At 39.2% G+C, this 25,013-nt stretch overlaps 1 protein-coding gene across 1 annotated transcript in view; it reads right to left on the reverse strand.

Annotated features, from left to right (window-relative positions):
• Positions 1–4,400: 4,400 nt before the first annotated feature.
• The window catches only part of NPW (neuropeptide W), a 28,161-nt gene continuing 7,548 nt past the window's right edge, over positions 4,401–25,013 (reverse strand). The window contains exon 2 of the mRNA XM_044089198.1: positions 4,401–5,271. Within this exon, the coding sequence (XP_043945133.1) occupies positions 5,266–5,271 (6 nt within the window). The 3' untranslated portion in view covers positions 4,401–5,265. The remainder of the gene's footprint in view (positions 5,272–25,013) is intronic.

The raw sequence follows: 25,013 nt of genomic DNA on the forward strand, positions 1-25,013 counted from the left end.
GTTTATCCATTCACCAAATTTAGCCTTCCTAGGAGGGCACCTGGCATCTGGAGCAAGAAACACTGAAGAAGATGGCGTCGGCCGTTGCCTTTATACTCCAGCCGTTCTGACGTCAGAGAGGAGGCGACACCAGCCGACGCCGGACCCAGACTTTGGAATCCGGCCGACCGAGGGCTGCCTGAGGCAGGACAACCCGTATGTTATGACTGCAGTTGCATATCTATCGGATATCTACATTTATGGTAGGTACAAAACTGTACTTTTGCATGTTAGTGACTTTAGTTTTTGTTATATCCCAAATGTCATTTTTTTTTCAAATGTAAAAGGTGATTCATTTGTTGTAGAATTAGAGAGAATGTTAAGATACTTTTCTAATTCCATCTTGACTGTGTATGTTTGTGGAGATGGGAGATTCAGAGCTCTAAATGCCCATGTACTGAGCATATAGAATGATTGTAATGTGGGGTAAGTCTGATGAACGTGTGTTTATAAAGTTAGTGTAGAGCAAGGAGTGGTTAGAGCCCTGTGACATTATTATTTTATAGATATTTACCCTTGGCCTCTTCTGACTTTGAAAAACCTGTAAGAAAGGAAGCCTTGAAGAGCCTTGACACTAATTCCAATAGTAGAGTATTTACGTGGCGATTGTACATGGAGGTAGTTAATTAGGTTAAAGGCTTTTGTTGGGTATATACAAGTAGGTGATTTTGTTTGTGTTAATTAGAATATCATCAGTAGAGGTATAAAGAACTAGTGACCATTGCACTGAGACCAGTCCAAAAAATATGCTATTTATTGGACAACAAGGAGCATGTTTGCATATAACTCATCAGCTGAGAGTAGCATGTTGTATGCTGAAGAAAGTATTTTTGAAAGTAGGAGGATGGATGCTTCTCTCCAGATGTAAGATGTTTTTCCAGAGGCAGGCTGTAGGTGAAGTATAAGGGTTGAATGTGATGCTCCTTCCACTGATTGAGGAATGAAGGTGGGAGTCCATCTGCACTATGTGGCTATAAATTAGTATAGTTTAAAAGTTTTTTTTAATAGTGTCACTTTTTATTGAGGAGTAGAATGCTGGTGTTAAAGTAGGGGTTTGAAGATGGGTAATGAAGATGAGCTGAGGTTAAGGCAGATTAGCAAATTTAAGAAAATAGGGTGTCTATTAGACACCCTATTCAACCAAAGGGTGAGCACCGGCTTCATCCTAGCTGACTGGAGGACAGCCACTGTCATCCCTCTATACAAATGTGGAGCGTCCACTGACCCAGGCAATTATAGGTCCATCAGCCTAACTAGCCTGATCTGCAAGGCCATGGAACACATTATCACGGACCTTATAAACAAAGACACTGGCAACCTCCAAACGCTTGACCCCACACAGTTTGGTTTTGTCAATGGGAGATCATGCCTGTAAAACTTGGTTGACTTCTTTGAAACAGACACCAAAGCCATGAACGAGGGGAAGACTGTGCACACCACCTACCTTGACCTAGCCAAAGCCTTTGACACTATTCCCCACTTGGCCATAATAGATAAACTCTCCCAGCTAGACATCAACCCGTATGTTACCAGATGGGTAGCTAACTGGCTCACTGATAGAATTCACTCAGTCAAAGTAGGGGAAGCCACCTCTAGTAGTAGACCCGTAACATGCGTGTACCCCAAGGATCAGTCTTGGGGCCTCTACTGTTTGGGATATAATTTTCTGAGGTGCAAGCTAAAACCAGTGGTCTGTGGCTCACCAGGTTTGCAATGACTGCAAGCTGTCTTAAATTCCCCTAGTGATGTGAACATCCTGCAGGAGGGCCTTACCCAAACTAACGACTGGTGCCAGAAGCATGGCCTCAAACTGAATGCCAAGAAATGCATCATTATTCCCTTTGGGGAAAATGTCATCCCCACTAATTATCACATTAATAACAATGTGCTAAGCATGCAATGAGTCGTGAGGGACTTGGGCACCCAGGTTGATAGCAACTTGACATTTGACCACCACATTGCCTCCGTTGTATGGAAGGTTTTCTACATTGCCCACCTCATAAATAAGGGTATTTCATCCAGGAACAAGGAGGTCATGACATCCCTGTACTCCTCCCCTTATCAGACCCATTATCGAGTACAGTGCCCCCTTCGGCATGTACCTTGCCAAGCACATGCAGCAGTTGGAGAGACCACAGAGATTCCTGACCAGGAAAATCCAGGGTCTCAAACTATCCTATATAGATGGGCTAAAAGCCCTGTCCCTCTACTGAGTCTCATACAGACTGCTCAGAGGTGACCTGTGTCTGGCATACAAGGCCATTTCAGACCTAGCCTTGATGGAGTTGCTGCATATCTGTAAGACAAACTCCACTCACGCAAGACCTTAACCTGGTCTGTAACATTAATAGAACTTGTTGGCAGGATAGATTTGTGTCCCAAAGACTCCCCCATCTGTGGAATAAACTCCCTCTCCATGTCAAGCAGAGTACCTGTCTAGCCCTCTTAAAGAGGAACCTGGACAACTGGATGGGAAACAGAAAATATACCCCTGGAATTCCACCTGTGTCCCTGCTGGACAGGGGAAACAGGTGCTGACTTTGAGGGAACATGGGTGAAATTCTTGGCTAGGCTTATAAGGGCCTCCAGGCCAATAGCCTAGTATCATCCTATGAACCTAAGTACCAAATAGTCATGTTTGAACTTTGGCAAATAATATTTGCTAGCTTCCAGGCTTGTGAACTTTTTTTTGTAACTTTGACGTGCACAGGCAACTGAAAATATAGTAAACCAGTTGCATATGCAGTTTTGGATATTGCAGGTCTTGGAGTGACTTGAACTCTTACAGGGAAGTAACATTCCACAGCATGTGGATAGATTGCTGATACTGCGTTATACTTTAAGGGGGTAGGGTGCTGGCTGCAGTCCTGAGTATGTGCTCCTTTTGATGAGATGCCTAATAACTATGCCTGTTTTCAGTTTGCCTTCCATTCCCTATTGCAATATTACCAGCTTACCATTTTTTTTTTAATGTAACGTAGGCAATTTATTCTTCAAGGGCAGCAGGCACTGAATTTGTAGATGAAATACTGAAATATAGCAGCAGCCTTTTCATTAGTTTCAGATCTCTTTAATGTGGAATTATTCAGATGACTTTTACTTCTGCAGAGATTGTGCATATTGACTGATATTGGTGGATTATGACAGACGTTTGAGTGGTCTTTTATTGATAGAAATGTTCTGAACTGGGCAGTTTTGTCATTATTGGTTCATATGCTTACTGGAAAAAATGTTCAAAACTATAAATGTAAAACCTGCTCTAACAAGTGGTGCTGTAATATGCAAGTGATATAATTTAATTATATATTATAATTTAATACAGTCAGAAAGGTGAATCAAAGGACTTTTGTATGGTCCTAAAATGTGTGCAAGGGGCCTATTATTTGAAAACAGCCCAAAGTTAAACTTAATCCCCCACTAGCAGATGCATTTTCTTTGAATGTGGGTTTCAATGAACGTGTGTTTCAAAGGCAGAGAAGTTTTAATGCTAAGTCTGTTTTCATTGTGAGACTGTATTGCTTTGTTTAGCAAATGTTTCAGTGTTTGTGCTATAAAATTTGAAATAAAAAATTTAAATTAAATCCACATATCTTTAATCATTGTAGAAGTAAAAGCAGAAAACAGTAAGCACACAGAGTTTTGAACAGTGTTTATGACAACTGGGAAGAAATGGAGAAATAGCCAAGTAATGGGACACTGGAATGGCTGTGTGGGAGGGGACGGGGTATCAAAACTATATGCATTTTGCATTGGCATGCATGTCTAGAATTTTGACAAGAAAAGTTGGCAACCCTACAACAGGTAGCACACTCACTTTTGGTGTAGAAGGCTGTAGTTTCTATTCTTACCCCAGGTAGATCAATTGCCAACACTACACCATCTGGTTGAGTTGGAGGTAGCTCAGGTGGATATTAAAGATCCAGCAGCACCTATCGAAAAGAGTAGGGAAAGTAACCCGATGCCCTGGCTGAATTTCCCCTAGTAGTATAAATACCACTCAGGTCTCCCTAAAACGACACTGTTAACTTAGTGGGACTAACCTGGTCAAAAAATAATGTGTTGTACACTTATAGCTAGGATAAATGAATAAGTATGTCAGACCTTTGTTTCTAGTGGTATAGTCCATACTTCTGTCCCTCATTTATAATATCCACTTTTGATTAAGCAAGATCAGTCATAACTATTATACTTTACATGGACATTAGATTATACTCTGCAGTATAAAAATACAAGGATGATAAACTGCATTCCTCTGTTTAGTTTCTTATAATTGAAATTTGTCCTTTTCATGTGACATGAACTGATGGTTTTAAAGTACTGAAATCATCTTCATGGAGAAAACATTTCAGGTTTTTAATAAAGTAAATAACGTAACATTGATGTAACATGCAGCAGTCTAATCATCTGTCATTAATGGTTAGCAAAATTCTTGTACTTGTTAACTAAGTATATCCACTAGGCATTAAGTGCCTCTTTTCAGAGTTGCCCTGGGACCACAATATGGTAAATAAAATTGCTCAAAGTCACAAAGTATGCAGACAGAGTAAATTAATCAAACTCAGGACTACAGAAAAAAGTCAAATGAAAGCTTGGTGCCTTAATCGTTTGTACTAAACTACCAGAGTCCAGGTGAACAAATTAGCAGGATATGCACTGTTTTACACTTTATTGACAACTTTATATTTTTTCATTTAAATAGATAAGTACATTTTGTGGTGTTATATCTTATACTTCTGCATCACTTTATTTATCTGTATGTTGTTTTTATTTAAGCTTTACATCACTCTAGGGACAAAAGCAGTGCCCTTAAATTGTAAGAAATACCGTTCAATGGAAAATATTTTAATGACTGATGGGAAATCCATAAAAAGCATATGAACATGATACAGAAGTTACTAACATCAACCTGAAGATTACATTTTGACCATATTTTAACAAGCGCAAGATAACTTTTGCACAAAAATGCAAATGGTGGCTCCAGGCTTTGGTAGCAGTCTTCGATGTGCAACACATCCATGATGGCCCTGAAGAAGAAAGAGGCCTGTATTGATTAATAATGGTTTGTCTTCACATGAAGATATAGAACATGTATCTGCGCAAACTGTCATTTGCTTCCCAATTTGATGAAAGAATGCATACTGTTGTTTTTCACTTCTCCGTGTTCATATTGAAGCCAGAGCTGTATAATATCTTCACATCGAGGTTATCTTTGAGCTGAAAAGGCCTTCACACCTAGGGGAGAACAAATAATGTAAGACGATATCTATGTCCTTTGCCAAAACTATTCAGAAGAATTTTAAAAGTTTTTAGCTACTGAAAAATATGAATCTGAATGTGTAAAAGGTGACTTACTATCTGATCGTTTATTCAGAACTACTGCTACAAAATTCAGGATTAAGTAATGAAAATCAAACTCTAAACCAACCGTGCTAGCGATAAGTGAAAGTGGGGTCTTTAGAAAAGTAGGAGCAAATTATATAGAAAAATGGGAACTGTGGAACAATACATGTAAAATAATGTTTTGGAGTAGGAATGGGGTTTAAGAGAAGGCAGGAATTAAATGAGATATCATATGTGATGTCCAGTGTTTGCAGCTGAAAATATGTCAATATGGTTTGTTTTCATTTTTATAAATGTATGATTGCCTATGTCATAAGTGATAATTCAATAAAGGTATGTCTTGTTGAAAAATAATTCAGCATATGTATACTATAGCAATAACCAATGACGTGGGTGTGGTATATTGAAGATTTACCCATGGTTGGTGTGGTTTAATCGCAAGGCGAAGCCCGAGTGATTCAACAAAGACAGCCATGGGTAAGTCTTCAATACACCACACCCACGGCATTGGTTATTGTCATTATACAATGACATTATTTAAGAGAAAAGCTACTTATGTTTCTTAAATAATGTCTTTGTATCATGCCTCCATGGTGGTGTTCTGCTTTCCCTGCATATCCTGGTACTTTTTTGATGTACTGCACATGCATATGGGACTTTCATTCCCATGCTTATGCAGTACATCAGTGCTGTACTTAGGAAGCAATGGAGAAAGGAAGATCTCCATTTATTTTTTTAATTAAAAAAATTATACCAGGAGACTTTGAGCATACGAGGAGAGCTGGGACATAGAAAATAAAAGGATAATCTGGTATGTTCTCTATCTTTGCGTAACTTACCTGATTCTTTTTTTTTTTTTTTGCCTGCCCCATCTCTCTCATTGATTTCAAATCTGTAGTTTTCTAAGTTTACTTATTTATTTATTTTTTAAGTGCAAGAAAAGTGAAATTTTATGACATATATTAATGGAAGAAAGTCTGGGTGACCGGACCTTTTTCCATTGGTATATGCTCAGATTTACAACAGTCACACTGTTGGGCTGATCAGCGTGCCTTTTGAATGTTAATGGCCAGTCATTGCATAATAGCTTTTTTAAATAAGCTGTACCCTTCCTGTTATTTAACTGTAAATCTCTCTCCACAGGACACATCAAAAATGACTGATAATTATAGGTGTATCTGACTTTGTGAAAAATGTAAATAAACACACTTATGCACATATAAAGGTCCTCCCAAAAAATACCAGACATTCTGTCACAAATATGCCAAACTGCAATCAGACCACTGCAAACAGACATTTGAAATTAGTGTTTTATGAGAAACAGAAGGCCTTCATACCACCCCGTGAATGGAATGTGTCCCTAACCCCCTGCCACTTACTATAGTTACTTCAAAAGTTACTGCTGTTTAGAGAAAAGCAAAATTTTTGTACAAAAATAATCAGGTATTTGCTGTTCTGCTTTTTCTTACAACAGATTCAAAGGAAAACACTATTTCAAAGTACAGTGTTTTGCTTTGATATAAACATTTCAGTTTTGGCAAAAAAATAAACAAACAAATAAATAATCCCATATAATTTCTTAAATACATTAATGTTTCTCCAACTGGTTTTCCATAATGCAGTGTACTATTGAGTTTTGAGAAATCAAGCTATGACTTCTAGTTTTGACAAAATCCACTGTCTCCTAATACTGCAAGACACCAAGCAAACCCCTGCACTGTGAAGAGATTCATACTCTGGAGACAAGTCACACATACTTGTGTATTAATAGTGAAGTATCTGTCTTTTTATAGGTTCATAGGTTCATACTAGGCTATCTGCCCTAGGGCATTTACAAGCCTAGCCAGAGTGTGTTTGGCTTTCGCCACCCATTTTAAAATGAATTTTGCTATGCCCTTTTTCGAGGTTAGTATACTGTGCCTCTGTCTAACAGTGACACAGAAGTGATACCCGGAGTAAATCTACAATCTCCCATCCACTCATCAAGATTCCTCTTGAAGAGAGTCAATGAGGGACTCTGCCTAACCTGGACTGGGATTTTATTCCAGAGTGAAGGGAGCCTCTGGGTTATGAATCTGTCCCTCCAGCATGTCCTATTTATTTCAGTGCTGAGGTTCAAGTCTCTCGAGCGCGTAGCTCAATGGGATTTGGATTTTCTGAGGTGCAGCATGTCCATTAATTCCGGGTTGGACATGGCTTTATACGTCAGGCACAGATTGCCTCTGAGCAGGCGGTATGCCACTGAGTAGAGCTGGAGTTTCTTTAACCAGGCAGCATATGGCATCTGTTTGAGCCCTTTGATCCTCTTGGTGAGGTACTTTTGGGGTCTTTCCAGTTGCTGCAGGTGTCTGGTAAGGTACATCCCAAAAGGGGCATTGTACTCAATTATGGGCCTGATGAGGGATGAGTAAAGAGGCACGATGACCTCCCTGATCTAGATGTGAATCCCTTCATGATTAGGTGGGCTATATAAAATGTTTTTCTAACCACTTTGGCCACGTGGTTGTCAAATGAGAGATTGCTATCAACTTGGGTCCCCAGGTCCCTAATTACTTCTTCTGTACTTAATGGATTACCACCTATGTGGTAATTTGTGGGCACTTTGTTTTTGCCAAAGGGGATGACTATACACTTTTTGGCGTTTAGCTTGAAGCCATGGCTCTGGCACCAGTTGACTGTTTCTATGAGGCCCTTTTGGAGGATGCTTGTGTCGGCTGGAGAGTCGATTATGGCACCCAGTTTGTAGTCATCTGCGAACTTGGTCAGCCACAGTCCTTCCATGTTGGCCTGTACCTCCGAGAAATATATACCGAACAAGAGAGGTCCCAGGACTGAGCCTTGTGGAATGCCACTTGTAACTGATTTGGAGTCTGACATGGCTCCAGCAATTCTAACCATGTGGGTTCTGTCCTTGAGCCAGTCTGCAACCCATCTAGTGACATAGGGGTTTATATTTAAGCTGGTGAGCTTATCTATAATGCCCGAGTGGGGTATTGTATTGAAGGCTTTTGCGAGGTCCAGGTAGGCTGTGTGGACCACCTTCCCCTCGTCAATGGCCTTGGTGACTGTTTCAAAGAAATCGACCAGGTTTAAGAGGCAGGATCTGCCCTTAACAAAGCCGAACTGGGTAGGATCCAGTGTCTGTAGGTCCCCAATATCTTTATTTATGAGGTCCATGATGATCCTTTCCATAGCTTTGCAGACCAAGCTAGTCAGGCTTATGGGGCGATAGTTTCCAGGATCCGTTGAGGCACCACATGTGTGGAGAGGGACCACTGTTGCTGTACGCCACTCTTTGGGTACATATCCTGTAGTAAGGCTGAGATTGAACAGTAGTTTTATGTTTGGGTTTAGTTCTTCTTGGAGTTCATGTTGGATGCAGCCCGGGACACCGTCTGGTCCCATTGATGCTGCGTTTTTTGCTTTGGAGAGGGCGGCTCTTACCTGAGCATCTGAGATGTCAGGGGGGCAGTACTCTGCTGGAATAGATATTTGCCCTTTTGGTGGGAAAAGGGGGGAGAAGTTTGCGCTGAACCTGTCAGCTAGGATGTTGGCAATGTCTGTGGGTTCGGTGTATTTTTTGTCATTTTGGACTAATTCTGAGCATATCTGGGAATTCCCACCCAGGTTCCTAACATAACTAAAGAAAGCCTTGTGATTATCCTTAGTGTCCTGTGCAATTTTTCTCTCGAAGCTGGCCTTAGACAATTTTATGAGTGCCCATAGTTTTTTGCTAATACTGATCAGAGATGCCTTCCCTTTTTGGGATTTTGCTCTATCATGTAGTAGCTTCCTCCTTCTATTGTATAGTTTGTTTATGGCTGGGGTCCACCAGACAGGACGCCTGCCTTTGGAGGATTGGGTCTTGGTTTTGTTTGGGATTGCATGATCCATGCATTCCTGAAGGTGTTCATAGAATGCATTTATAAAGGATTCTGCGGTCTGGGCTGTATTTTCCACAGGCCTGGGGGCTTTGAAGGATTCCACCTTGGTTTTGAGGAGTGTGAAATTTGCTTTAGAGAAGTTTTTCACTGTGGTTTTCTGGGCAGGGGCTGGGGTCGGGATGTGAATATCTAGTGAGATTAGTTTATGGTCTGATCTTACCAGTGAGGGATACACTTCTGGTCTGGAGCATAGAGTCCCCATGTTGGTGATGATCAGGTCCAGTATGTTTTCCCCTCTTGTGGGAGTGGTAACAAGTTGTTCCATAGCATTTGAGTTTATAAATTCTAGGAACCTTTGGGCTAGGGTGTTGGAGCTAGAGTAATGCTCCTAGTCTATGTTTGGGTAGTTGAAGTCACCCAATATAATGGTGTTTGGAGAGACCTTCATATTTTCCAGTGTTCTCAGGAAGGCCGAGTGGGGTTTCTGGGTTTGGGCAGGTGGTCTGTAGCAGGCTATAAACTGGAAGACAGTTTTACCCACTGTTAGTTGCACATGGATAGTCTCTGATGCTTCGTGCTGTGCCACCAACCTGGAGGTGTGGGTATCCTTGACGAATATTGATACTCCCCCTCCTTTTGTGGTTCAGTCCAAGTTTTGGGGCCGAAAAACATGGTATGAGGTATAACCTGGTAGTGCTGGGGTGCTCTCGGGAGCCTTGAACCAGGTTTCTGTTACTGCACAGATATCGATGTTCTCCATGCTAAGGAGAGTTTTGAGTGCATGCATCTTGAGGTTTAGACTTCTGGCATTGAGTAGCATTACTCTTAGTTTCTTATCCCTTGTGATACCTATGGAGGTGGGTTTGTCTTTTGAGCCTTGCCTAAAAAAGGCACTATGGTGGTGGCAAGAGCCTTTGCCAATATCCGAAAGCCCAGGGGTGACAGATGCAAGCCGTCCCTAGCACAGCATCGTGGCTTGTCGAGCATGTCATCCCAGGCTGACAGACATTGGATCCCCTTTGAATGACACCAATACTTAAGCCAATTGTTGAAATTGATCATCTTGTCTTCATATTGTGGCATCATTCTTGGTGAGGGTAAGATGCTACTCAAGGTCAGGGTCATACCGGCCTGGGCTACATGCTCAGAGAGCTCCTCTATATCTCTTTTCATGTAGTCCAGGGAGGTATGTCTCAGGTCATTCACACCAGCATGGACAATGACTGAGTCATATTTGTACTTGCCTTGGAGTGACCTGAGTGCTTGTGTTATGTGGCAGATCCTAGCGCCCGACAGGCAGCTCACCGTGACCTTCTCCTTGTTCAGCCTGATGAGCGAGACGTCAGTGTGCCTGACGATAGAGTCACCTATTACAAGTGTATCAGGTGTGTTGTTTAGCCTTAAGGGCTGTGACTGTTCGGCACACTGGCTTTGTGAGCTATGTGTTGCACGTGTTTTGTTTTGGGGTAGCGGTTGCTTGGGTGTCTGCTTTGGAGGTCTCTGTTGCTTAGGCAGATTTTTATTTAGAGCCTCCGAGTATGTCTTCGTGTGTTTATGTGTTTGGTTTGCTGTCGTGGTAGGTCTTTGTGAGACTGGAATTGTAGTGAGTGTGGTTTCCTTCTCCTCCTGACTGGTTACACCAGTACTGAGTTGAGAGAGCTTAGCCTCCAGTTTGGCTATATGGTTGCATCTCTCACATGTGAGAGGGAAGCTTTCCAGTTGTAACATGTACAAGTGCTTGACTAAATGCATTTGGCCAGAATGCACACTCATTGAACAAGATTACTGCAGTCAGGGTTGTTCACCATTCTCCAAAGTGCAAAAGGCATGGGATTTTAGTAAGTCCAAGACTATAGGGGATAAAGTCCTTATATGTAGGTATGTGTAGGTGATACTTTTTCTAAAAGACATCCATTTTGAAAAGCAATTGGTTTGATCAGCTCACTTTTTGACTAAATGGGTGCTGATAAATTTATATGGTGCCAGATGTTTATCTTGCAAGCTACTATTTTATTTAATATAATTACGAAACATGTCTTTGCTCTATGGAGTAGATTAATAAAACCCTGACTATGACCCAGATGGCCTGAGTTTGGCTAGCATCATGGGGTCTGGAACTAACAACTCTGAGATCGCACTACAGTGGGAAAAGGATATATTTCCTTATCCCCACTGTATCATGACTCGGTGCTTTTGCAAAAGTGTACTTTCGCAGAAGTTGGGCTGTACTTTTCTTGTTCGAAATAATGTAATATCGAGCAAAAAAGTAAACCCATATATATGTATATATATATATATATATATATATATATATATATATATATATATATATATATATATATATATATATATACATACATACACACACACACACACACACACACACACACACACAACAGTGGATATAAAAAGTTTACAAACCCATGTTAAAATTACAGGTTTTTGTGATATAAAAAATGAGACCACACTAAATCATTTCAAAACTTTCCCCACCTTTAACATGACCTATAACCTGTACAATTCAATTGAAAACCAAACAAATCTGTTAAGGGGAAAAAATAAAAAACATACAATAAGCTGGTTACATAAGTGTGCTCACCCTTAAACTAATGCTTTGTTGAAGCACCTTTTGATTTAATTATAACATTCAGTCTTCTTGCGTACACACCTGCCATCAATTAAAGAGACTCTGATTAACCCCAAATAAAGTTCAGCTGTCCTAGTAGGATTTTTCTGACATTTACTCAGTTGCCTGCTACAGCAAAAGCCAATGTTCACAGAGAGCTTACAAAGCATCAAAGGGATTTCACTGTTGAAAGGTATTAGTCAGGAGAAGGGTACAAAAAAATTTCCACAGCATTGGATAGACCATGGAACACAGTGAAGACAGTCATCTAAAAGTGGAGAAAATATAAGACAACAGTGACGCTGCAAAGAACTGGACGTCCCTCCAAAATTGATGAAAAGACAAGACGAAAACTGGTCAGGGAAGCTGCCAAGAGACCTACGCAACACTGAAGGTGTTCTAGGAATTTCTGACAAGTACCGGTTGTGTACTAAATGTGACAACAATTTCCCGTATTCTCCATATGTCTGGGCTATGTGGTAGGGTTGCAAAATGGAAGCTTTTTCTTACAAAAAAAAACATCCAGGTCTGGCTAAAATTTGTAAAACAATACATCAGGTCTCCCAAAAGCATGTGAGAAAATGTGTTATGGTCTGATGAAACCAAGGTTGAACATTTTGGCCACAATTTCAGAAGGTACATTTGGCACAAAAACAGCACTTCACATAACCAAAAGAACACCATCTCCACGGTGAAGCATGGTGGTGGCAGTATCATGCTTTGGGGTTGCTTTTCTTCAGCTGGAACTGGTGCTTTAGTCAAGGTGGAGGGAATTATGAACATTTCCAAATACCTGTCACTTTTGGCCCAAAACCTTCAGGCGTCTGCTAGAAAGCTAAAGATGAAGAGGAATTTCACCTTTCAACACAACAATGACCCCAAGCATACATCCAAATCAACTAAAGAGTGGCTTCACCAGAAGAAAATTAAAGTTTTGGAATCACCCAGACCTAAATCCAATAGAAAATCTGTGGGTGTCCTGAAGAGGGTTAGGCACAAGAGATGCCCCCAGAATCTGTCAGATTTGGAGTGCTTTTGCAAGGAATAGTGGGCAAATATTTACAAGTCAAGATGTACCATGCTGACAGACTCCTACCCAAGAAGACTAAATGCTGTAATTAAATCAAACGGTGCTTCAACAAAGTATTAGTTTTAGGGGTATGTATACTTATGCAACCAGCTTATTGTATGTTTTTTATTTTTTATATTTTTTTTCCCTAACAGATTTGTTTGTTTTCAATTGAATTGTGCAGGTTATAGCTCACATTAAAGGTGGGAAAAGTTTTGAAATTATTTATTGTGGTCTCGTTTTTATATCCCAAAAACCTGGCATTGTAACAGGGGTGTGTAAACTTTTTATAGCCACTGTAAAAAAAAAAATATATATATATATAAGTCCATGTCAGATCCACGAAAACTGACATCACTGATGACTGGATCACAGAGACGATATCGCCGACACCACACATCCCCCATAATGCTGATTAGTGCGGAATGGGAATTATTCCCATTTCCGCAATGTGGTGCGATCTCGGAGTTGGTATATTTAAGTAGGGGGGTGTGGGGGTGCAAAGTGGCTTGCCCGCCTGCTATACACGTTTTTGTTCATTTTTTAACTGTATTACAGAAATGGGAATAGATCCCGTTCCATAATACATATACTTACCTTTGTCGGGGATGTGTGGTTTCGGCGATCTCATCTCAGTGATACGGTCATCGGTAATGTTGGTTTTCATGGATCTGACATGGATCTATATATATATATATATATATATATATATATATATATATATATATATATGTGTGTGTGTGTGTGTGTGTGTTGTGCATGTGTATATCACCACAGGGATCTATATTAATATATATATATATATATATATATATATATATATATATATATATATATATAATGAAACATTCTATAGGAAATTAAGCTAGATTGTGCATGTATCAACTTCAAACTGCTTAAATTCAAATGTAGGAATTGGATCAGGCAGTACACTTGCTTTTGATTTCTTTGAAGACAGGAAGATTAAAAAGCTGTGCAATCTATTCCCATGCCAGGTACTTCAATTTATGTTCCAGTACACTGTAGTGCAGCCAACATAAAGTGCAGGGTGAAATGTAGTACTCTGGACATGCTTTCTCTCAACTGAGATATTAAAACCAGGCCCTCTCAGTCTGAGTGTAGGTAGCTTAGGTGGATGTTAACAATCTCATGCCACTTACTGGAAGAGAGTTGTGTGTGTATATATGTAAAACAGATCAGTATATGAAAACATCCTAATTCCTTCTTCTTGAAGAAATATTCGCCCACTTTTCATCACTAATATTAAACCTTTTTTTTGTAAATTATCTTAAATTATATTTTCTTTCTAAGTTTGTAGTAGTTAGATCAAGTTGAGTGAATGAATTCATAGGTTAGTAACTGTATACTAGGCTAACAACCACTAGGGTCCTTAAAAGCCTAGCTGTGCAACTCAAATGTGACTCATATTTGATTTATATTTGATTAATAGGCGGTGATTTACTAACTGCCTCTTTCAATCTGTGCTTTATATATACACCATTTTTTCTTCTGTGAGTTGAGATCTGCTCTGCCTTTTTTTTGTGGCACAATGTCTGCACTTATTCCTATAACGTCACATCCTCCCATCACCTTATATGCAGCATCTACCATTTAGACTCCCAGCAGGGATCAGCCTTCTTAACCAAGCTGATGAAATGAGTTCTGGTGTGAGGAGGGTGAGGGTCTGAGGAGCGACTGCACAAGAAGTGTTTGTACCCTAGAGTTATATCCCTGTCCCCTTCATTTCTGAATATCATTATGTATATCTCACTGCAAAGAGGTGTGATCTATGAGATTGCTCACCCCTTTCCCTAAAGTGAGAAAACCTCCAGAGCTGCCCTCAAGTTTTGACTAGGATAATGCTGCTGAGACTCTGGACTTCAGAGTCTCAAAAATAGCCCTTCTACACCTGCATGTTATTTGCAGCCTTCCACCCCTAAAGAGATGCAAGTAGGCAAAGCTTCACCATTCATCTTATTCTAGCAACCCCATCAGACATCAGCACTACTAATTTAACTTGTGTCACTGGGTCATAGTCAGAACTTCACTCCTCTACACCAGGAACTGCTTTGTGTTCCAAACATATATCATCTGGTAAATGCTGAAATCATCATACCACAATTTTCCCAACTCATAACTCTAAACCAAGGCAAATTCCATTTTACACTGTGTAACCCACTTAAAAGTCTTATAAACATACATTCAAATATTTATGTAAGGATTGTCTCCTTCACCCTTCATACCCTTGTTTAATATACATTATTTCATGCTGTTCTCTATATTTTATATTTGCTTTCATGTTGTTCTCTACATTTTAAATTTGGTTTCACTGTTAGTTTATCTAAACTAAACAGCCACGTTACACACCTGTTACATGACAGAATGATAAAGCCCCATCGCTAAGATGATGAGATGAGGTAGTGGCTTGGGGTGGCTATGAGTGAGCGGACAATACTGGCTCACCCAGCCTTGGAGGAAAGGGCTGATTGTAGTCTGTTTCCATATCACCAAGTAAAGGCTTGTAGGCAATGAAATGGTATAATGCTAGGGGACATGAGGTTGCTACAGTACCATATATGCACACGACACACATATGCCTTGGGAGGACATAATCCTTCTTGGTGATGCAAGTGTCTGCATCAGCCATATACAGGGGTGGGGTTAGGGTCAATAGAAATGCCCTCATAGCCTGCAGACACAAATGTACAAACCAATTCCTCACTGTCAAGCTTAGGGCCTGTCTGGTGTGGATTCCCACTACAGGGGAATGAATTCAAGGCCAGTGGGAAGGGGCTTGGCAAAGGGCATGCAGGAAAAAAAGACCCCAAAATAACAATTACTTTAGATCCCACATGCAATTTAAGATTTTTTTCACATGAAATCACTTTCACTGGACCTTTTTTTACCCTTTTACTTTTCACCACCCTTGGATCAGGAAAAAATGTTTTATAAATTCTTTCCCTCAATCAACCTGAACTGTTCTGGCCACCACCAGTCGCATCCATACTTTTAATTTCTCATCCATCCACATATCCCTTATATCTCTCTCACCAGTTTTATTCAACATCCAGCTGGCCACTTATATTGCTTTAGAAGGCAAGACACGTTTCCTACCATTCAGCTTGTAGTACTATACTCTACTAAAAATAAGGTGCTTAACTGCTGCATTTATAACCCCCATTCATTTACTCTGTAATGCCTGCTTTAGCCTTTGCAGGGCTGTGGGATAGTCAGAGTCAGTCACACTGAGCAATGGGTGAAGGCAGTGAAACTGTTCTGAATGTGGCAAGTCTGCTGCAAACCAGTACACCATTACTGGCCTAGTTATGTAATATACATCTCTTCACAATGTTTAAAGGATTTGATCAAATGCTTGTAAACCACATTTGTGGAGATATAGTCTCACACTTTTAAGGAAAAATAATACTGCCCCTACATAGACAAAAAGAAACAAAGAACATGTTAACACTGCTGTCTTCTTTTTTCTTCCTCTTTCTGAGAGTTCACCCAGTCTAACTGCATTTGTATTCCTTGGATATGTTTGACTCACATAGGATGGTGTTGGATTACTTTGTAGATTCTAGTGTGATCAAATATATTATGATTACTAAATGGAAAATTCTGAGGGCTAATTAGCATAACATCCTACGTTCATGTACAAAACATTACACTTAAATATGTTAAAATGTGAAGGAAGATGTACTAATACCAAAACTAATGACTTTTAAGTGTGGTATGTGTAAGATTTTAAGTATATTGCAGGGGGTCCGTTTTTGGATGAGGAGATGGGGAGAAAATATGGTATGAATGAACGCTACACATGTAACTTGACAAAAATGACATATGCACTGAAATGTCAGCAATGTTCATGGTTTTATATAGAGAAACCCAAAAGGAAATGAACTGGAAAGCATTTGTATCCCATTAAAACCATTGAGAATTATAATGCTGTTTACAATCACTTTTGTCAAACACAAGAATCACACATTTTTTACTTTGTGTTTTAGTTAGTGCTGTGTTATATGGGGGTGACACAGAAGCTATTCTTAAAAGGAAGGAGATATAACAGCAACTATATGTAGGTGCAGGTTTGACACCAGGACTGAACAAATTAGTCAGCATTAAACAATTACTAAAACACAGAAGATTAAGATACATACAATACACTGGATATTTTTAAGTGTTACACAATTTTATGGTTCATATTATTGTAACTATGCATTGCTTTAAATAGATATGCAAGTTTGGATGGTTGTGCACCATGTGACTTTAAAAATTTAAGCGTATAGAGTTAATTGAGAGTCAGTTTGAATAAGGACTGTGAATGGAAAGGATGAAAGCACTTATCTTTTGAAAAGACTGTTGTTTGGAGCTAGTTCTGCATTGTTAATTCTATTTGGTATGTGTATGTAGAATTCTGTACACAGACACACACACACACTGGGAGGGTTCCTTCTCTTATGTTGAGTCAACTTTTGTCAATTTTGCCCTTGTTATATTAGATTGAAAGAAATGGTCAAATGCTGCAAAGTGTTGAATACTTTCAGTCAGTTGCTTTTCTCAGTGTAAATAAATGGATGGTTGTGATCTCAATTTCTTTTGTAAAATAAATAGAACATGGAGGGATAGTGTAGTAGAGCACTGTAAGGCAAGTAAAAGGTATATGTCCTTTTCCCCACTGTAGTGTGACCCTGGAGTTAGAATATATAGTCGGGGTGTGGGGGGGGCACAGCCCCCCACAATAGGGGGTGTTGGGGGCATAGACCCCCAAGTAGTTTGGTTTTACTGAAAAATATAAAAGTAAACCAGAGATTATAAAATCAAATTAGGTGGGGGGCTACAACCCCCACATCCCCCAGTGTGGGGGGCTGTGCCCCCCACACACGCCCTAACTATATAGCCTAACTCCAGGGTTGCACTTCAGTGGGGAACAGGACATATACCTTTTACTTGCCTTACAGTGCTCTACACACTGCAGTACTTATTGTCAGTGAAATGAGTTTTAGGTGAAGTGAAGTTTAGGTGATTTTGTCTCAGTCAAATTAATGTCAGGCAAATGGAAGTTAGGTCAACTGAAATAGCTCCATATATATATATATATATATATATATATATATATATATATATATATATATATATATATATAATTTATCTACACACACACACACACACACACACACACACACACACACACATACATATATGTGAAATGTGTGATGTGTGTGTGTGTGTGTGTAGCAGGGGTTGGGGAGGACACCCCCCCTATGTAGGCAGTGTGGGGAACTTGTTCCCCTTGAAAAACGTGATGTTCTGCTATGTTTTCAGGTTTTGATGGGCTTGGCAAACATCTTTGTGTTTTGATTCTTTTGGGCTCGTGTGCATCAAACTAATGACAGATCCAATATATATGTGGTATAACTAAAAACCTCAATTATGGAGTTTTAAATACAAGTATAAAAGGATGACATGCAACAACTGGGACACCCACAGAGATATCTTACTACAGGGATACAAGGCCTAAACTGCATTTCCTACATGGTCAGACTCAAAGCTCTGTCACTATACTTGGTATCCTGCAGACTGCTAAAAGGTGACCTCATTCTGGTATACAAGGCATTCTTAAACCCAGTCCTGAAGGATTTGATGCACATCAGTAAATCCAGTAGCATCAGAAATACTCGATCTATGGATCTAAACCACTTCTGCAACATCAGAGTAGTTTGGAGGATCAGGTTTCTCACCTCTTTGTAACAAACTCTTCATCCACATTATACAAACTTCATCCCTGTCCATATTCAACTGCAACTTGGATTTATGAATGGGAAACAGAAAATATACCCCCTGTAGTACTAATGGACAGAGGCAGCTGCTAAATACTTTTTCCCATGTGTTGGTATCCTCAAATTATTTATGGTATGATCTCAGTGATTCTCATGAGGATAATATATAATTATTGACCATGGACTGGCTTAATACAGGCACAAAAAAGGAAATTGGCTAGGCTTAAAATGGCCCACAAGGGCAACTTGCCTAGTATTTGCCTATGAACCTATGACAAATTAATCTTCTCATTAAGAATAATTTCAGACATAAACTTTGATGTAAAGGATAGGCTGGCAGGTAAAACAGCTCTGAACACATTAAATCCTGTGATTCTTTACACTCTCCTATCCAGCTACCAACAAGATTATGTTTCAAGATAGACATTTCAAGGAAACAGTAGTGGTCAGTTCAGATGAAGTCTATGTAAATTTGTGGAAAACATAATTCAAATCCCATGTAGCAACTAAGCTTCATATGGCTTTAAAGTGAAAAAACTTTCTTTAAAGACAATTTAAGGAAAAGAAGCCAAAGTACTTTGTCATGATAGGCAAACTGACAAAGCACATCAGTGTAAGTTTACAGAGGAATAAGGCAATCCTGGAATAAGTAAATGAGGCAAACAATCTTGGCCTTCCGGTTGCTACCTGCAGGGGATACATGTTCTTATGTTCTGCACTAAAAGCTGAAACCTTGTTTTAGATATGTGCAATTTCCTCATGTTATGTCTCCTGTCATTTTGCAGTATCTGAGCAACATCAGAAATAAATATGCTAGCATTAGTGATTGAGAATGTCTGCCTCCATGCTGAATGATGAATACTGTAAAAAGTGATGCAGTGCCTGGATTTACTGCTGAAATGGGAGAGCCTCTATGGGACTGGATTTACTGCTGAAATAGGAGAGCCTCTATGGGATGAAGCTGCAGAAACTGTGTCACAGCCTTTACTGGAGAGGAAAACCATGGGTGTCCTTGTCCAGAAGTGAGCCTAGATAGGAATTTTTCTTTTCCTGCTTTTAGTACTACAAATTATTGATAGCCACTTAAGAAAAGCACACAGACACCCCTTCCAGACACTCAGTAGAACATCTTCAAGTCTAGTATGGTAGAGCAGAAATTGTGCATTTTGAGGATAACTGAATGTTTCTCTTTAGAGATGCATTTGCTTTTCTGTTCCCAAACTCCCAAAATGATGGACAGCTGTCAAAAATACTAAGAAACAGGGCTGCCTCTCCTGCTTGCATAGATACCTTGCAATCCAGGTAAGAATGTGTTCCATCCTGCTTTATGTGCCACACAACTGCACTGTTGTTCATTAACACATTGTTCAGAAAAACAAAGCTTCATTTGAAAATGAAACAAAGACACATAACTACACTTCGTGTCCACAACGTGTAGCCAGGACACCTGTTCTAAGATAAAGGATGGAGAGCAGTTAGTATTTGCCAGGGCTGCTGACAAACTACCAGTTCTGCTCCTGAATCAGAGGGAATAAAGGAATCATGACCAAACTAGCTTACTGGTCCCAAAGATTCAACAGGTGATTCTGAGTCTTTAATGTCTGTAACCCAACATTCTGCACCATTATGATATTAACTGACATGTGACCTAAAACACTGAAAAACTCTTGGTTGCACAACATTTCTATCCTGCATCCAGTTTTCAGTAGACTCTCCTACAAACTCTGTGGAAATCCTTTTTGAATTGCTCAAGTTCAAGTATTTCAGAATTCTGACCCCACCAAAAACACACACTCTTAAAGAGAACAGTCCCCTCTTTCCTGGAGTAGTGGTGTTGTGTGGGTGGCAGAACTTAATGAACATCATATCAGTATCAATATTGTCAGGTGTTATCTGATATCCAGAAGGAACAGTCCTACATGATATTGGATTCCTAGGCTCATTTTCCCCCACTAGCTAAAAAAGTCCTGTACATGACTCCAGAGGGCTTACTTCTGAATTAAAAGGCTGATTAAAGGACTTTTTGTTGTAAAACAGTAGCTGTTTACAGTATCCAGAGAGCAGTTTGTTGCCACAACAAAAATGTTAAACTACATCTCTTTATTTTTATCCTTATTCCAGATCCTAAATAGTAGTACCATTACCCCCCCCCCAAAAAAAAAAAAAACTTTTGGGTTCTAAAACCTTGTTTTTTCTTAAAAAAAGATTTATGCAAAAATGGAGTCAAATTAATGAAATGCAATGGTTATGTATTTAGTTAATGGTAATGCCATTTTCTCTTCAGATATATCTCCAAGTCTCTGTCAGAGGTGGAAGACATAATACTTTGTAAAAAAATAAACTGAGTAAACAAACAGAAAATCCCAAATCCTCTGTCTTTATGCCCTTTTCAGCACTGGGAGCTGTGTTCTATAACCTCTGTGACTGGCATTAGCAGGAAAAGCGGTAGAGAAGATCTTCATGAAGATGCTGTCAGAGTTTCTGAATGATAATTTTATTCAATAACATACAGCAAGGCTTTGCAGCAGACAGTTCTCATCAGCCTAACCTCTTACAGTAGCACAACTGTGTCTTGTCTTATCTGGATAAGGGCATTCCCAGTGGATGTCATTTGTTTTACTTTGTAAGGCTTTTGACAACGGCTCTCAAGAGAAAAACTGAGTTGTTGTTAAGGGTTTAGGTGCTGCAGAGACAGTGACATAATGGGTGATGCAGTTGTACGGAATTAAGGGGTAGTGGTGAGTTTTAGCCTGACAGACAAGTAGAGACAATAAGTGATGTGCTTCTGGGGTCAGTGCTAAGTCCAGTGTGTTAATTTTGGATAATCTAGGGGTTCTGAGAACAGGGAAAATCTTTTTGTAGGTAATACTAAGTCTGGCACAGCAAAGCAGGATGGAGAAGACTTGGAAAGTGTCTTGGAAGGTTGTTAGTTTAGGCAGAGTGATAGAGATAAAGTTTAATTGTAGATAAATTCAAAACTATGTATATTATGGGTTACAATAATCCAAGGAGCAAGTATTAGCCAGGAAGGTTGACGTCAGACTGACCACAAAAAAAAAATATCTGTAGCAGAGGTTATTAAAGTCGTTGATCATCATTCACAGTAAACTAAAACTGAGGCTAGGGTTTATAAGATGAGGTGTATACTAAGAAAGATGCGTGCCAGAGAGGTTATTTTGCATTGTATAGTACTTTTCCTCAGATGTTGAAGTGCTGGTGTATTAGAGATTTACCCTTTTGCCTTGATGGTGTGATCTTGGAGTTATTATATATAAGCAGCAGGGGGTTGGAGTGCAGGGAGGCTTCCTCCCCCAATTTTTTTTAGTTAGTGTTTTACTTACGAATGCAGGTCCCATTCTGGATCTTTTGCTAACTTGTGATTGTGATTGTCTGAGGAGATCACAGGTGGGTTGATAGCTTGTCATGGAGACAGTTGATGAGATTATGTATTACAAAAGATGCTGTGATGTGTAATTAAAGAGATTATGAAACTAAAAGTAGGTCATATTATACTGTTTCTCAGTCTGTACCCTTTCTGTGCAGCAATCTGCAATCCACTAACAATAGGTTTTGTAGATGCTCTTTTATGTATATAACCTACTATAATGCCCAGGATACCTGTAATTGCTAGTTTGCTTAGGTCATTGCCAAAAAAAACTGCCATAGGGTCAGCCCACCTACCCAATTAACAAATAACTAAATAAAAATTCCAACTGCAGTATCCTATTGTACAGAGGAAAATGTAAAATAAAAATAAGTACATAGGTTAATAGGTGATCTGAGAGTATCTTTAGAAGCCTAGGCTTACTCCCATGGTAGTTTTTTTATAGCCCTTATATTTTGTGTATAATCCACAGGCAGGCAAAAAAATATATGTTGGGACATTTACTTGTTGCCCTTTTCTAACAGGGACAATAGTGATAAACTGGGGGTGAAATTTCAGTCTTCTAAGTTATGTTTGAAAAGGGTAAGATAAGTACTTTGCGAAAGTCTCGCTGATACACATTTATTCTCCAATATGTCCCTTTTATAGTGGTGGATTATAAGAGGGGAAATCTGGATATATACCTGGGACCAGTGAGATGAATTTAGTGAACATTAAAAATAAACATTTACAATGCTCACTGCCCAGCAGATCAGGAAATCAATTTTCTTTTTTGGCATTCCAGTTACTGTCACTGCTGACCATTTATTTTTTACATAAAGATACAATGTTTCTTTCCTTAAAAACAAATAAACAATTGCTGCTTACAGTGCCCTGTGAGGGAGGTCACTGTCAATTAACCTTTCATTTTGTGGGCTGTATCCCCTTCCTCTGCCATCCCACAAATCATGGGACAGCACCAGAAGGAATGGTAAGCTTGTCAAATTGCCCATAATGGTAAAGGGGTGATTAGTTCATTGTAGTGACAGCATGTGCCATTTTTTGCAACCTTTCATATAGCAATACATCCTTGATTTGCAGACACTAAAACAGAAACTGAAGGCTTCTTTCCTGCAATGGAAGACCATGTGTAACTCCATTTTTTAAGCTTTTGCAGACATTTGATAAGTATGTTTGGAGATGAGAATAAAAAGTGATTTCTGCAAACATACAGGGAGTACATAACTTTAGATTTAACAACTTAACTTTTGATATAGGGTTTGCCTTTGTATTTACGGTGGCTGAAATAGTGCGGAACAGGGATAAACAGATACACATCTGTCATATAACTTTGTTTAGTTTTGTTTTCTGAGAATATTTATGTTTTGTTCTACATCTTGACAAGTCTGATAAGACTATTCCTGCCTGGAAATTCAAAGTCCTGTGAACATCTGATTTATTTCGTTTTTGTAGCCAAAAATTATCTACTGTTGCATGTTTTGGCTAAAACAATTAATTCATGAATATTTATCCTAATAAATTGCATTTTTGGAAAGAATTCTGCAGTAAAATGTTGTGCATAATTAGAGACTGTGTCTTATGGATGGAAAAAGCATTTCTGGTCTTGTTTTTGCAAATCTGTTCAATATATTATATTTATTAGTTTAACAAAAATTAATGCTTTTGTGTTCCCTTTATTTCTATACTAACTGTGTATGTCTGCATGTATCTAAATAAATTCATTTTGATTGTCTAGTGGTTGTATACAAATGGGGACTTATTTCCTGGTTTATTTCATTGATAAATTTCAGTACTAGGGATGCTGGTACAGAAAGACCCCTTGAACATTTCCTTAACAGAAAATATACCTTAACCTTTTTTCTGCAGCTTTATAACTCCTGTATTCTTCCAAGGAAACACTGATTCCACAGTATAACTTTACATTGAAAATATAGACCAAAGTTATATGCAAGTTTGCTTTGTTGTTCAGTTTGACAAGTTGTGTATATCATTGGAATGTACAGACTTGTAATGTATTTTAGAGGTTTAATAAAATGACGCCGTAAGAAAAACAGTTTTCTATATTATTTAAACAGTGGAACTTTTTTCCATATTGCATTTTGCAGAGCATGCATTCAGTAGATTGCTATAAAGTTAGTTACACTAGCAGACTGTTTATAGCAGACCTTCCTCCTAATATCTATATGTGGTAACTTCAAATCTTAGTCTTAAATGACTAGGTGCAGTTTGTGACAGTAAGTATTCATTTTAGAAAGAACAATCCATTAGGGAATTTTATGGAGTAGACAAGTATATTTTTCCAGCAGAGTTTGCTTATGTGCAAAGTGCATCACACCTAGCTAGTTCTCTTTCCTGACTAAACATGAACTAAGTAATGCACATCCAAAAGAACAAAAATCAGAACTTCACCATAGGTTCATAGGTTCATACTAGGCTGTCTGCCCTAAGGCATTTATAAGCCTAGCCAGAGTGTGTTTGGCTTTCGCCACCCATTTTAAATTTATTTTGCTATGCCCTTTTTCGAGGTTAGTATACTGTGCCTCTGTCTAACAGTGACACAGAAGTGATACCCGGGGTAAACCTACGATCTCCCATCCACTCATCAAGATTCCTCTTGAAGAGAGTCAATGAGGGACTCTGCCTAACCTGGACTGGGATTTTATTCCAGAGTGAAGGGAGCCTCTGGGTTATGAATCTGTTCCTCTAGCATGTCCTATTTATTTCAGTGCTGAGGTTCAAGTCTCTCGAGTGCGTAGCTCGATGGGATTTGGATTTTCTGAGGTGCAGCGTGTCCATTAATTCCGGGTTGGACATGGCTTTATACCTCAGGCACAGATCGCCTCTGAGCAGGCGGTATGCCACTGAGTAGAGCTGGAGTTTCTTTAACCGG

This window comes from Protopterus annectens, chromosome 12.part0, assembly GCF_019279795.1.
Source record: "Protopterus annectens isolate FY-2018-M chromosome 12.part0, PAN1.0, whole genome shotgun sequence".
Lineage (NCBI taxonomy): Eukaryota > Metazoa > Chordata > Ceratodontiformes > Protopteridae > Protopterus > Protopterus annectens.